Here is a 16,336-nt window from a genome sequence, read left to right as displayed (position 1 = left end):
TTCTAGAAATAAGAGAAGCAAAAGCAATAACCTCTGCTTTCTGTCTCGTGATGGATGACAAGTGAGACACACCAAAGATGGCGACTAGAGGACATGGAGCCCTAGACACGAAGTCAAAAAAAGAAGACCAATATGAGGCCAATTTTGGGCAGCTAAAGAATGTATGGGTGTGATCGGCAGGAGAAAATGAGCATCTGATACAGGAGTCCTCTGTTTCTGGAAACAATTTATGGAGTTTAGCTTTGGTAAAATGAATTCGATGAAAGACTTTTAGCTGAATCAGCAATAGTTGTAGCATTATGAGGTTTTCTTGTCCGGAGATTGTTTTAATACAAAGTGGTTATATTGTTGTGGTTTTTATTTCTAGCTGGTATTTTGGAGCCTTGCAGGTAGCCTCTGTGCTGGAAGTGTTGAGCAATAACAGGAAGAACGCATTGTCTCAAACTGTTAACAGCATTTTTTGTGCTTGCTTTCATTCTTCCAAGAACAACCAGCAAGAACGTTCTCCCCAAGATCACAAGTCCGTACTTTGCATTCTTGAGATTGAGAAACACCCAGTGAATGTTTAACCTAGAGGGAGCAGTGGTTAAGGGGTGGGGTTATGTGAGGTAACATCGTTTAGGTGAGGTTTATCTACGTATGTTACCTGTGTGTTTGTGAGTCTCTTTGTTCACTTGTTTGGGAAAGCGCACAAGCAGGAGTCACGATGGATTGCGGTAGGCTCAAATTCACATTTATTGCATTTAACCTTATCTTTTACCTTGAATGTTATCTCCATTGACTTTAACAACATTTTTTAAATCCTGGTAACTGAAATTTAAAACTAACAGGCAATTTTAGGTTGGACGTTGCAGCTGACAGCTTAATTATTGAATGAGACGTGTGCTTTAGAAACACAATTAAAATGTTTAAACAAAGACAGTCGGCAAGATGTATGTGTACTCGTGCTGTGTAAAGAGGTTGCTTTTGCGCTCAGATTCACAAAATAATTGTTACATCACATATGATCTAATCTGATACTTCAGGACCTTTTCATCCTAAACAGGTTCAAAGAAGAAGGATAAGGTAGGACTATGTGCATTCTATCAAAGATGCTTAATAGTTAATAAGTGAATCTACTTGTGATTCTAGCCAAGTGGCTCTTGTCAGGGTAGATTCAAAAATTGATATCAAAAAGTTGCTTCTCTGCTAAATCTCTTTAATCTGTGCACTTTTGCTACCAGCTATTTGGCACAATACAGCTAACACAGTTCTTACTTTACATTGATTCATTGTGATTGCTGGAATCAAACACAATCCTTGAAGACTAAACCAACACAATGATTTATTCAAAGTTAACGTTTGCCGTTTTTCAGGGAGAGTGCAAAGACAAGTCTGGAGGTAAGGACAAGCCAAAGGACAAAGGCAAAGACCACAAGATGAAGGACAAAAAGAAAAAGGAAAAGAAGGAGGGGAAAAAATCCGGCGACTCATCTTCATCAAATTATATTTAGTCAAAAAGGATCGAGCTTCTGTAGAACATCCAAAACAAGTCTTAACAGCAGTGAAAGTTTTAATCAGATGTGACGCAACCACAACCGCTTCCTGCGTGTATGCGTTTTTTATTTAATTATAGATGTCATGTGAAAACCTTCCAGATCTGCAGATTCGTTTTGATTTATTAACCTGCAGCTGAACTCCGAGCAACTTCTACTATCTTATCACCTATGTTCCCCTTAAATTCATTTCACTTTGTTGCAGTTTTATTCAGAGGAAACAGAACCTGTTGGTCACATTTGTATAAATAAGGTTTTTCCATGTAAGTGACTGAAGCCAAAGGGAAACCGGTCAGATAGGAGCGTCATAAAGAAGCTTTTGTTGTATAATCACCTCCATGAAAGTGAACACCCTGCAGTTATACCTGTCATACACTCCCTAACGTTTCTGCTCCAAAAATGAATGTCATTTTGGCGTTTGTTACGGCTCGTGCTGCTGCCACAGAGATTCACTCATTAAAGATACAGAAGGAGCTGTGGCACTTGAGATGTTATTTAATAAACCATGTATCTTTTCTGCAGTAACAGCATTGTCCTTTTTGTCATTTCAGGAATGATGCTTCCTGGGGGGACCGGACTGCTCTTAGTCTTTTATGATGTTGTCTATTGACAAAAGGACTGCAGTAGTTCTTTTTCTTCCTGTCCTTTTATTTGTGTCATGAAAACATGGTGTTGTGTAAACAAGTCTGCTGATTCCTAGAAATAAATGTTTTCCCTCAACTTATGTCAAATAAAGTGTGTTTTCTTCACCACAAGATGACATCGTTATCTATTTTTAAGGTTTATCAAAGTCCAAGTAGATTAAAGCTGCTTTATTTTCAAGATTTATATTTTAACAATAAAGTTTTTGTTTGTCGTTGTAATTGAAAATTAATGTTGTGGAAATGACAAAACAGAAAATATAATAATAAAAATAAATTAATTGTATCTAATTTAGTCACTTCACATGGATAAGTGTGGAATTGTTAAATAGCTCCTTTGGACTGAAACTATTGAAAATTGAAAACCTTGGTCCTCAGTGAATGTATAATGTCTTCAGAGTGCTTCGTTTGACCTGAGTGGAAACTATCAGCAGGTCTCAGTGGCCGAAGGTGGAAGTATGTGGAAGAAGCAATACAAATACATACAGAAGTATTGCATTTCATTTTTTACTAAAGTGTTATCAGCAAAAAGTACTTAAAAGTATCAAATAAAGGTTCTCATGCATTTATTTCTGTTTTCTGACATGACAACAGTACTGCATTGATTAATCAAGACACTAATTAAAAACTAAAAGCAGCTTAAATAAAACTGAAAAGAAATCTTTAGTTGCAGCCTTAAACAACCTCGTAAGTAAAAGACAAAATCAAACATAGAACAAAGTCAAGATAATGTGGCAACATATGCTATAAAATAAAATAAAATATGTTCCTCAGATTTACCACTGTGCAGGTTTATTTTGATAGGTCTGACAGTGGGAGACTAGCAATGTGCATAGAATTCTGATGTCTCCGCCTGCACTTGAAAGCAGCTTCTGGTGGTTGGGAGGTGTGGTTTATTTGAATTGTTCATCCAATTTACCTGTGTGTGAGTCTGTCGTTAATTGTTTGGGAAAGCGCACAAATATACTGTACAATGTCTTTCATTCTGGATTCAGGTAGGCTCAAATTCAGAATTGATTGTATGTAGGAGAAATACCTTGAAATATAATGTTTGTTTTGTTGATTTCAACACTATTTTTTAAGTCTTGGTACCTGGAATTGAATAGGGCATGTTTTGCACCCAACAATTAGATAACTAATGTAGCCTATGCTTTAGAAACAAAAGTAAAATGTGTAAACAAAAGCAATGCCAGCAAGATGTATTTGATTTGTATCTGTACCCCTGCTGTGTAAAGGGGTTGCTTGTGTCTCTCAGATTCTTGGTGACGATAATTCAGATTTGTATACCACATAGTTATATAACCCAAACTATTGAAAATTGAAAACCTTGGTCCTTAATGAATGTCTGATGTCTGCAGAGTGCTTCGTTTGACCTGGTTGGAAACCATCAGCAGGTATTAATGTACCAGAGGTGGAAGTATTTCAATCCTTTACAGAAGTAAAAGTAACAACAAAAATAATCCACTTACATAAATAAGTTCTTCATTTAAATTTTCACTCAAGTAAAAAGTAAACACAGATGTAAAATGTAAAGTATCCAGTAAAAGTACTGGTTATGCAGAATTAACCGCAGTGTTAATATTAGCCTATATATAAAAATACACAATTCACTAAAAGGATCACCCGTTTAACTGACATCAATATTCAAGTTGTCGGACTGTCGGTACAAGAGAATTAAGACATTTAGCATTGAGGATCTCCTTCAGGTCTTTTGAATCTTGTATGGGCTGCAGAAAAAAAGACAAATGGAGCGTTTTCAGAGAGGAATCAATAATAAATCAAGCATGCATCTTTCTGGGGCTGCTGAAGAAACCAAATTTAACCCATCCATCATGCTCAAACCTTTATTTTATTTTAAGAAAAATTGATTGGAAAAACATTTTCTTTCAAGTTTTATTAATGCCAAAAGGGTGTGTCTGTTTTCAGAATGGCATAACTTTTCCATTCTTTTGACATATTTCCTCACTGTTGTACATTGTCATGACGTTGTACATTTGCTTGTTTGATTTTTTTCTTGCTTCTGCCATCTGACTTAGCACATCACTTGTATCCTTTGCATGTCCATGGCTTTTGGTAAATGGAAATAGCACTATGGAAATAGTTCAGGACATCAGTCAGGTGCAATCATCAGCCATAAAATTGCTATAAAATCCTAAAAGAAATGCATGCAACCACAGTATTTTGGCATTAACTGAAACGATTAATCGATTAGCAGAAAATTAATCAGCATCTATTTTGACATTTATAATCATATATGCCCATTTTTAAGAAACATACCAAATATCTTCTGGTTCTAGCTTCACAACTGTTAGTATTTGCAACTTGTCTGTGTCTTATGTGATAGTCAAGTGAGGATATATGGGTTTTGGACTGTTTGTCAGACAACATGCCATTTGAAGATGTAACTTTTGGCCTTAGAAAATTATTTGTAGTTTTGCTGTTTTCTGACACACTATATATAAACTAAAAGCAGCCTAAGACTAGGCATCAGTGCATTTCTGGCACACACAGAACCTCATACATGTACTGTACAGTATAGTGTCCCAGGAGTCATGCTGTAGATCAGGTTTTGTCTTCCACAGTGCTTTTGTGTGCTGCTCCAAACTTTTAAGCTCTGACCCGGTACACTGGATGTTGTTTTCCCTCTGACGCAAATTTCAATGCAATATCACAAATGTTGTATGACCTTCTCAAAGACTGAGCTGAGGTTGCATATGAGAAAAGTTGAAAGTTCTGGCACAAGGAGAAAGTGAGTGAGAGATGAATAAAGAAAGGGCTGTGAAGGCCTCCGGGCATCCTTAAGATCCTCTAACTTGTACCTTATTTGTCTGCAGTGACAGCTAAACGTCTGTGAATTTCTGCCAACAGCTTCTAGGCAGAAGAGAGAATGGAGGGATGGATAGATGCATGTGTAGAGCACTGCCCCCATCATGTCTTTGCCTTTGATTTTCCCTTTCTCTAAGTATAAAAAGAAAATTCAAAGAATACTTCAGTCACAATGTTTCTCTTTTGATGTTCGGATGCTTTTTTTAGCTAACAAACTGCTCTACTCACAGATACTGTGAGGTAGAAAAGATATAAGCAGCTATTTAGTGCTGAGGTGAGCTATGTGTGATCAGTGGATCAGAGTGATCAGAGGCCTGAACACAGGTTGTTTGATGCACTCTCCTCAGCTGCTTCTTTTAATCACTGAGTAGTTCCTTTCAACCTTCAGTCACTTCTAACAGCCACATTACTGTTTTGCTACACAATTACATGCAATGCTTTGAATCATTAGGTAATTCAAAAGTCATTTTGTCTTTCCCACACTTGCACACACACAGTTTATCTGCAGTGCAGTCTGCGTTGTGTGTGTGCTGTGTCTGTTTCTCTTGTTGCCACTCATCTGAAACTCTCATCTGTGTTGCAGCGACACTGCACTGATATTTACATTACAAATTATGAAAATAACTCTGAATGTAGGGCCTAATATAGCAACAACGAGCAAAGAGGCTGATGAATTGTAGCACAGGCAGAACATTCCAATCGTTTCCACTCAACAGAACTATGCAGCCCTTTGTTTATCATATTAAAGTATTGATTATCTATTGTACTTATTATTTATTACAAAATGTTAAAGGTTCCACTTATCTAGGTAGGTCTAAGTATGCACATAGTCACTAGAATACCAAATATAGACCCTATTCTATTCTATTCTATTCTATTCTTTTCTATTCTATCTTATTTCATTCTATTCTAGTCTATTTTGCGCTTATATATTGTGATCTACCCTATCTATTCTATCTTATTCTTTTCTATCTTGTTTTACCTTATTCTATTCTATTCTGTCGGTCGTTCTGTGATCGCACCGCAGGAGGGCACGAATGTCTCTCTCTCTCACACGTCGGCGTCAGCGGTCTCCCAGCAACAGCCGGGCTTGAGCTCATTTCAATCACCTGCTGCTGAGCGCCGTCAAGCCGCACAGACACACTCAGACTCAAACAGGAAGCCAGGTGGATTTTACCTACAAAATAAAAGCACTCTGAGTGCTGATGTGTTTCTGGCAGTCCCATTCACTGTAAGCCTATTTATAGGCGTATCCTGGCTGACTATGCTGGATAGTGTCTTCAAGACTACTGAGCAGTGGTGTGGAGTAAAGTGGTGTGTTGTTATCTTGGAGTGGATGGTTTTCATTTTTAACTGAATTGTTTGTTAAAGGAAGTTTTAGTGACTTCACAAAATTATTTCACCAATTCCATACTCGAGAATTGACTTTTAGATGCAGAACAGTGTAGGGAGTACACTAGACGAGAGGATGGAAATGGTTCAACCCTGACTGACGGACTGACCCTGTCCTTAAGCCACCTCGTGACTCGTCTCACATTGCCAGAAAGACTTATTTTCAAAGCGCTGCGGAGGACAAAACGTCCAATGGGCTCTTTATTTTGAAAAATATAAAGAGGAAGTCGTGTTGTTTCCAATTCTCTTTGATTTGCACCCTGGTCAGCTCGGCTACAGCAGAACAGACGAGAAACCATGGAGCGCAACAAGACGCGTTGGAGAGACTCACCAAGCGGACGGGTAAAGTGCCAGTTTCTGGTCTGTTTGTAAGTCACTTTCAGCGACAGACGGCAGATTTTTGTTCACCAGCAGGTACACATTGAGTTATACCAAGTGTGCGTAAATTGACTGGAGAAGTCTAAGAAAGAAAACAGTCTTGGAGTGACCAGCAGCTACCAAAGAACAGGAGGAGAGGAGAAGTAAAAAAGCGCCCGAAGGAGAGACGAGTGCCCGTTGGATAGAAATGCTCTCTGTGTTGTTTTCTCCATACATTTCACGTTGTTTTAGGGAAATGTCGCTGGTCTGCGCTGCGTAAAACCCCGGACTGCTTTCATGCCACATGCCTTGAGAAGGAACAGTTAGGCTACTTATATTCAAGGGAAACTGTGAGCGGAGCTGAGATTTCATAAAGAAGGAGGCACTGGGCTACAACTGAGAACCAGTCACTGAACAGTTACGAACCATGGTGAAGTTTCATAACTCGGACCTATGGATAGCCTGGATGGTCATTTTCTGCATGGAGGGTAAGTTGTGTGACACTTGTGTGCTATCCTCAACTACAAGCACAATGCACACCGTACACAGACAATAATAATAATAATAATAATAATAATAATAATAATAATAATAATAATACAATAGGCCTAATAATAATAATAATAATAATAATAACAACAACAATAGGTTATAGGGGAAATATTTCAAAAGGCAATACATCTGCATCAGTAGGCTACTGCAAACACAGATGTATTTGGAATTAAATAGTACCACGGGCTCATCCTCTCCTCTCCAAGAGCGCGTGCTACATTCATTTGATCCCCCCTCCTCCTTAATACTGCATGTTTGGATCAGGTTGACAAATCCCCGGCATTTCCACAAAAACTAAAGCACCGATTTAGGATGACTTTTTCCCAGTAGTCGCCATGTCATCTCACCCAAAGGCACTTTTGATTGTGCACATCTTACCCATAATGCGCCCTGCCCTGCCTGATGTCGCCTTTGCGCGTCTTACACAACATAAGGTCTACATACTGCTTTTTCAAACGGTTGCGGTACCCGCCCGATTTACCATAAGCACGACCAGGGAGCTCAGGAGAGGAAAACCACTATGTGCTCCTACAATTCTCCTATGGGGAAGTGTGTGTGTGTGTGTGTGTGTGTGTGTGTGTTACTTAATAGCAAGTTTGTTGGTCTTATCTTTCTAAGATCCAATTAAGTCCAATAAGTCCAATTGTGTTATTATCCAACAATAGTGATATTGGGAGTGGATGCAAGTTTGTTTATGATCATTGTTGTACAATATAATATCCATGGAATATTGAAAATGACACTTAAGTTGTCTGTGGTATTTGTTAAGTTTCCTGTAGTTCGGGGAAAGAATTAAGGAAATAAAATTCTGAATTTACAGGAATAGAAGATACCAAGATTAATGACACAATAAGTGAGCATTAAATGTATTAATGCAACTATGATGTAGAAATAAAGATGTTTAAAATCGTTATGTCAAATATTAAATAGCAGTAAGTTTAAAAAAATGCACGAGTTTATGAAACTTTTTTCACACATCTTTATTTGAAAAATAGCAAAGCAGAGCAGAAAAATCCTGGAAAATACCAACCAAGTCTCCTTGGAGCCTCATGTCAGGATACAAAAAGCATTTCCACCCAACCATGCACAGACACACACAGACACACACACACACACACACACACACACACACACACACACACACACACACACACACACACACACACACACACACACACACACACACACACACACACACACACAGACACCAGCCTGACATGTCAATTTGGACAGAACAATTGTGTAAGATTGAATTTAGTCCTGATTGCCCAGGTGTTTCACTCCACTGCTCACTTGTTTCACTATATACCTCTGGAGTGAGTGGATGTACTGTGTCTTGTCGGCTTTACTCATTGTTCACACACACACACACACACACACACACACACACACACACACACACACACACACACACACACACACACACACACACACACACACACACACTTATTTGATTTTACCAGTCTGACCTTTTGTCTAATAACATAGTTTGACATAAACAATTGTAGATTGAGGCCACATTCACATGTCCATCCAATTAAAAAAAAAACATCAGCCATTGCAATGAGTGAAGGTTCAAGTCTACAAATGATTTTATAGCAAGAACAAACTGCTCAGCATGTAAGAGCTCAGCAGCTCTATTAACATGGCAGCTTGTTCAGAAAAAAACTGCATTCTCTGGACTCAGTTTTTCTTTTCTCCTCTTGCGTCTTGGTGGGGAGCTGCCAGTGTTTCTATAAATACATTCTGATGCAGCAAAGTCAGTATTGATTGTTTTGTCTGTGTGTACTGACCTCCACTTTTTGCATGTCAGACATTGTCACTAGATTGATCTGATCTGTTCGTTATGTTAGCTGACACCAGATTGTTGTGGGTTATTAAACAGTGAGGCCAGAATAGTTTCACTTTTATCTCACATGTTCATTTTAACTAAATCTCTGACAGGCTGTGTTTATGACAAGTGTGTTTTTTGGCTTGAGTGCAATGCATACCATCCAGCATACCATCCAGTAGGCCTATACGTTTGTAGCTGACGCATACTACACAGTTAAAGGAAGAGTTCCGGTCGATTTCAACATGTAGCTCTGTTGTTTTGGAGTGCTGTCAGTAGTGAGAAAAACGAAAACAATCGGTTTTGCCTACACCGTGTTATCCTCCGGCTACAGTTTTTTCAGTATGGCTATGTTCAGAAGATTGTGGCGTCCGGTGCCTTTCCCGTGCAGAAGCTCAAGTGAAGATAATTACCTTTTCTGAGAGTCCAGCATGTTTTTTTAATCCTCCTGTCCTCCTTGGCTACTAGCAACTGCGTGGAGGAGGGGTGGGGGCGCGGTCACGTAAGGCTTGTATCATGTGGACACGCCGACAGTTTTGTTGTCATTACTTAGAATTCCTCATGGGAGCGACAGAAACTACGCACTATAGCTTTAAAAAGAAGTGAAAAGAGCAAAGTAGAAAACTGTGAGCAGCTATGACAGGAGGAAGTCAAATTTATAAGTGACTTGGACAGGCGTCAGCCACGGCCAGGTTTCTACTTTCAGCTTTAGTTAGAGGATGTCATGAGATGTCATTTCCCTCTTCAGCCATCAGCCCTCCCCAGTCACACATAAATATTGTATCCTTTCCTTTCAATTAGTAATACAGCATCTTACAGCTACGCAGTAAAGAAACGGGCTGTTCAGATCTGCAGTGCTTAAAATGTTTGAAGAAAGTTTATAAAAGTTAGAAGAATAATCAGTAGAGGCTCTATGCTAATAAACTGATTGGTTCAGCTGTTGTCACAACAAATGCCCATGGCGATACCAACACAGAGCTGCTCTGTCCATGATGCCCCGATTTAACGATTCACCCAGAACAACCCTCCAGGGTGTTGCAGGGACCGATCCGGAGGTCGAATCAATTCAGCAAATTAAATTCAAGCAGAGGTGGTGGCTCTGAACTTGTGAACAGTTGTTTGGTTTGGTTGTCTGCATAATATATCTTATATAACATTTCAAATGGCATACACTGAAATGTTTGGATTAGCCCCCGCACTTCCATCACGCTGTCCTGTATGTTTACAAAGAAATGTCCAGTGAGGGAAAGAAGACAACAGGGAGTGTTTCTTAAGCTCATTGACATTCAGGGCATTCAAGTCTGCATCAAAGATGAACCTAGACCAGCTCCTTTCTCCACTTTCTCTGTGAGCTTGTTGACCTTTGAGGATCTGCTCAGAAGTGTCAGTATGACATTGTATAGCAATTCTGATGTGTTTGTTGTTGACGTGGTCTCCTTTGCTCAGTTTGCTGATCTCATTTCAATCGATTGGTCATTCAAATATGATTCATGCCATGCAGTTGCACTGGCAGTGAGGTGGTTTTGGTGATTTGCGGGCCAAAAGACATCTGTCAAGGTAAAACCTGGGATAAATTTGGTGGAAATGTTGTTCCAAAACCAACATTTATGAACTATGTTACAATCTATAGCAGGTCCGATAACTGCAAATCACCACAACCATATTTACTTGTGTGTTTCTATTGCTACTTCAACGCTGAAGGTAGTCAAAGATAATGATGGATGAGAGCATGGATGAGAGAGAACACAGTGACGGGAGCTTTGATAAGATAGCTAAAAAGTGGAGAGAGCTGCACAGCTCAGTAAGCCATTTAAACATACTCAGGTTTTATTCTTTTAAATGTAATGCACCTAGCATTCAATCAAAAAAAATCCTGCTAATGCAGAATTCATATGATAGAAAATCCCATCTGTGTCAGTTTTATCTGATGAGTAGTGTTTTTTTCCCCTCCTCTTTCCGCCTGCTGCTAAAAAGGAGCAGCTGGAACAAGAGTGTTGGACAGATGGAACTTTCCACCTCGATTATTTTTCTCGCTAAAAATAGCTTCTCAAAAAATTAAAAGACCCCTGGGAACGCTTGAAAAGTGCATGTGCATGTGTGCATTTGCGTGCGTACGTTTGAGCGACAGAGGCGCAGAGAACTTCAGACGACAGGGTGCTCAGATGATGGCGGCAGCCGCAATCCTGGGGAGTGTGAATGAATAAGTGATGTGCAGATATTATGAGGAAGAGAGCGCAGCATTCGCCCGGTCCCATGGTCTCTTAAGCACACATTAAACCAGGCCCCAAAGACGGCAGTTGGCCAAGCATCTGGGGCAAACATCAGATGTGGTCAGTTCACAGAAGTTTGGGGCTTTGAGGTTTGGGGGTTGGTTGTAACTTTAATCAGAGTGGCAAATAAGGGAATCATGAGTGAATGATAAGCGCGTGGCTGTTGATGCTTAATTGTGATCAGTTGAGTTTCTAACTGCATTTGAGTAACGAGTGTTGGGGAACTTCTCTGAACAGAGGCTGAGCTGGAGGCAGACGGTATGCTTGTCAAACTGGTTTTAGATTCAGGTTTGTCATCTATAACATTTAAAATGGCAAATACTTTGCTTTCCAGTGGAAGTTAATTTTAGAATGAACAACATTGTCCCTGCTCTATCATTCTATGCAGAGAAATTGTGTGAATGAAGCATTTCAACTTTTATTTTATGACATGTAAGACTTTTTTTTTTATTTTATTAGCGAATCAAGTTGCAATGCAAATCTGTGTTGCAGTACTGCAGTAACCAGTTTTATCTGAGTATGCTTGAGCCACAAGATCCTTGCCCTGAGTCGTAAAATAACTTCTCTATGGATTAAGTGTGAAAGCTGATGTTAGTTAAGAACCTGCAAAAGGTTCCGCTGTATAAGTATAGCATGACATGAATCACTGCAGTCCTGCAACAGAGGGGAAGGTATAATGCAAAAAAGCTGAAATAAATCCATGACAAGACCACAACACATAAGTGAATATACATGCTTTAAGTTTATAATCCAATCCAATCCAATCCAAATTTATTTATATAGCGCATTTCACAGATAAACAAATCAACAAAGCGCTTCACAAGGTACATACAAACAAATACGGGGTCAAGAAAGCATGACATGAGTAGAGACAAGGAGAAAAAGGCAACTCCCAGACTATGCCCCCAGTAGGAGTACAGTGTGGGAACAGGAAAAAAACACCTCAGCAACATAATATAAGCACATAACCAATACAAGGGCAAACAAGACACGCAATGGGGGATGGGGGTGTTGGGGTCGAGGTAGTCCAGCACAGGCAAGCAGACATCTGGTCCTGCAGCCAAACAAAGGCGCTGGTCCCAGACCTGCCCGCCTGACTGGGGGTAGAAGCGGTGAAGGCGCTGGATGATATAAAACATACTGTGACAGATTGAACCATTCAGATGAGACCATCTTTTAACTTGATTTTCCTTTCGAGTGTGTGTGTGTGTGTGTGTGTGTGTGTGTGTGTGTGTGTGTGTGTGTGTGTGTGTGTGTGTGTGTGTGTGTGTGTGTGTGAAGAGCCCTGGGCTTATACATATTTAAAGAGGATGTCTTCCTCCTGTCGCGGCACCCTGAAGATCCTCTCCTTGAAATGAGCAGTTTTGCTTCGCTGGCTCTTGAGGTTTGACAGGACCTTCCATCACACATGTGTCTCAGGAGATATTTGGTACATGCAGATATGACATTAGTGGCCACAACAACCTTTTTCAAATATTTGACTCTTTGCAACTATCAATACGTTTTGGTTTGCTGCTTAGTTACATGGCATATTCATGTTTAACAGTTGCTTACTGTCAGGGATTGTTCCAAAGGCTCAGCATGAACAAAGGGAGTGAAAAAAGTCTCTTAAATCCCATTAATCCAGGCAAAGTCATGAGTGTTTCAGCATCCTAAACTACAGTCACAAATTGGGGTTTTCCACAGACTACGCTCTGACAGAATTCCTATTGTTTTTTTTTGTATACTCTTGCAAAAGATCCTGCGCAATATCACATCCATATCACAACAATGGCCGATTTAAACCTGTTTTCAGACAATAATCTGACTGCAAAACTATGTAACAGTTTTTGAACAGAAATCACAATCAACAAAAAAGGTTTATGTGTCAGCAACAAAAACAAAATTACACTTTTCTTATAAAAAAATAGTGCCGCTCTTTCTATCTTTAATTGATTTATATTTTACAGGAGCCCCCCTACATCATTCACTTCCTTGTGTGTGTTAGTGTGTGTGCGTATGTGTGTGTGTGTGTGTGAGTGAGTGATATATTGCGGCTCTCAATCAGTGTCTGCCAGAGGGTTGTTAAGTTGATTTCTGGTAATACCAAGAATTGTTACTGTGTTTATCATTGTAGGCCTTTATGAGCTCAGATCAATGGCGAAGGAAATGCTCCTGTGGACACATTATTCCCAAGCGTGTGCTAACAGGCGGCACGGTGTGTGTGTGTGTGTGTGTGTGTGTGTGTGTGTGTGTGTGTCTGGGACCTCATATTCCCCAGGGAAATAAATGACAGTGGATCCCAAAGGATCAAGGTTTCCCCCAACCTGTAATGACATCATCAGTTTGATCAACCAATCACAAGTCTTCAGGCGATGATGATGATGATGATGATGATGATGATGATGATGATGATGATGATGATGATGTGGCCATTGATCTAAAACAAGTGTTTTAAATTTTCATTTAAACAGATTTCACAGCACTACAGTGTTTAGCACAATACAAAAACTAATTTTGCAGTACTCTAAGAGAGACAAGCCGTCTATAAAGACATGAGAAAAAAAAAAAAACTAAATATTGTAGCTGCATTCACAGCAGGCCGAGAGGAAGGATGGGTGGTTTAAGGTCAGAGTTTCCTAACACGAGGGAGTCCTGAAGCAAGGACTATATATAGGTATTTTCAACTGTACTCCCTGCAGTGCTGCGGCCTTGCATCACTAATTTAAAATTGATTCTTAATTGATCCACACAACAACTAAATGACCTCACAGCACTTGATGAACCCAGCGGCTGAGCTGGCTGGTGTCACACTGAGAGAACGCAGATCCTGTGAGTTGCTTTAAGTGCATGGTGGTCCGTTGAGTCATTGTCTTGACCAGATACTTTTCATATTTTAGAGGAATGTCATTTTGTAAATTGCTCGCTATTGCACTCTATGGGTTGTCTGTGCTTTTCTGTAATGGGTACCTCTACTGTTAGGTGCTTGTTCGAGAGTACCTACAGAAATGACTTTTCTTCTTTGAGCTTTTAAAAGCTTCTGAGGGTCAGAGGTCTCAGACACGATGTGGTTTTAAAACAAAGATGGAGAACTAGTCGGCTTTAACAAGCTTCTTGCTGCTGTTCATACAATGTGTTGGTGGAAGTTTCCTTAACCATGATTTTATCCCTGTGACAGCAGCCTGTAAGTATAGTGGAATCATTTGTCTTTGTGGTCAGGGTGAGCAGATGAACTGGACTTGAAACCATCTTGTCGTCCTGACACTCACATCTCCTAATGGAGTGAAAATGCAGAATACTGAGTGAAGAGAATAAAAGGGGAACAAAGTGAAAAAGGGGACAGATTCTCCTGCATTAAATATGCCTGGGGCTTTTCACAGCCATAGGTAATTCATAAACTGACTGTTGGGGCAAAACACTGCTGTTTTATTTGTGCTTTTGCTCTTTTAATCTAGTTCACTCTCTCTACTCTAAAAATATATTAACAAGAAACACATTTTGGAAGGCAGCAGGGTGGCACAGACATTTAAAAGGTACATTTTGTTTTTTTTATAATCTGATAGTTTTGGCCATTCACCACAATAACTGCTGATATCTGGGAATATGAAAACAGAGCTGAAGCATATATGATGTGAAAAATAACACTATATTGTGACTCACAGCCAAATCTGAAATACAGCCACATATCTCTGTTAAAGATCAAATGAAAGCTGTGATAAATTGGACTGCAATGGATTAAGTCAGTGGTTCCCAACCTGGGGTCCGGGCACCCCTTAGGGGGGCGGCAAAGATCACGGGGGGGGGGGGCGCAAGTCTTTATCTGGTTTAAGGTTGAGGTAAAAAAAAATATATTTGCACATGTTAAACAAATTATGATAATACACTAGAATATATAATTTATACAAAAGTCTGTATAAAAACTATATATTTTTGTTCTCGCTTAAAATTGTAGGCAGGCTAACCTCCAGGACCTCCTAACCGGTGGCCCCTGCTGTCATCAGGTCAGCTGCTAGCTGCTATCATCCTTGTTTTTCCTGCCGCCACGGCATCACTATTTTATGAATGAAACATGGCGGAGAAACATCAAAGTACTGATAACTGCTCTGTATCAAAAAAGAAAGGCTCTATCTCGAGAGTTACCTCAACGTCAGTTTCGGGCGCCAAGGAAAAATGGTTGGGAACCACTGGATTAAGTTATTACAGTTTTTTTCGATTGCTAAACGACAGTGGGCACAACTGGAGTCACATGTGCAAAACTCAAACTACAGTCTGCACTACCTACAGTCACCTGAGCTAAACAGGTCACATCACCTGCACAACTCATTCAAAGCAACACAACTCTTAACACACGTCTCAAACAGTATGCACAGGCCTCACTGAGATAACACACACTGTCACTCCAGAACACACTGAGGGTAAAAAACACTAGCATCAAACACCAATACAGAAATGACAAACTTTCTCATCTTTACAGTTTGAACAATTTGAGTGACTTGACACTACTCAACAGTTTATTTAAGGAAAAATATAGATTGTATAGCATACCAATTTTTACATAAGGTAAACAAGAAGGAATGAAAATCATCAGTTTTCTTCAATAAAGTATTTTGTCTCTAGTAATTTATGGAATTACTGGGGGAAAAAACTAAAGGTACATAACAGTACCAACGAATGGTGTGACTAATCCTGCCTCTCTCCAGCATAATGTGGCAAGTTCATCACATTGGATGTATGCATTATCTCTAAATACAAATTACTGTAATGTGGTGTTTCTATTGCTTTCACCTCCATTACTTTCTGAAAAACAGTAAGAACACAGTTTTACTATTGTAAAGATATAGTGTTTTTCACTTTTTTTATTGTAGCGTACATAACCTCAGACATCTTACCTGGACATATTGGTATCTTTGCTCTTTTACCCGTTTCTCTCAAACAGTACAGTGTAGAATTGTT

At 39.5% G+C, this 16,336-nt stretch overlaps 1 protein-coding gene and 1 long non-coding RNA gene across 3 annotated transcripts in view; both read left to right on the top strand.

Annotated features, from left to right (window-relative positions):
- Nucleotides 1–559: 559 nt before the first annotated feature.
- LOC120575525 lies at nucleotides 560–1,447 on the top strand. The gene is made up of 3 exons (XR_005642012.1): nucleotides 560–716; nucleotides 1,046–1,065; nucleotides 1,356–1,447. It is a non-coding gene; the product is annotated as an uncharacterized LOC120575525 (long non-coding RNA).
- A 5,212-nt stretch (nucleotides 1,448–6,659) lies between these two features.
- igsf11 (immunoglobulin superfamily member 11) overlaps nucleotides 6,660–16,336 on the top strand; it is a 116,936-nt gene continuing 107,259 nt past the window's right edge. Inside the window, exon 1 of one of the 2 annotated variants that reach the window (XM_039826335.1) lies at nucleotides 6,660–7,239. In XM_039826335.1, the coding sequence (XP_039682269.1) occupies nucleotides 7,179–7,239 (61 nt within the window). In that variant the 5' untranslated portion in view covers nucleotides 6,660–7,178. The remainder of the gene's footprint in view (nucleotides 7,240–16,336) is intronic. The other variant, XM_039826337.1, reaches the window with a different exon arrangement.

This window comes from Perca fluviatilis, chromosome 2, assembly GCF_010015445.1.
Source record: "Perca fluviatilis chromosome 2, GENO_Pfluv_1.0, whole genome shotgun sequence".
Classification (NCBI taxonomy): domain Eukaryota; kingdom Metazoa; phylum Chordata; class Actinopteri; order Perciformes; family Percidae; genus Perca; species Perca fluviatilis.
Note: the sequence above shows the minus strand (reverse complement) of the source record. Positions and strands in the feature narration are given on the sequence as shown.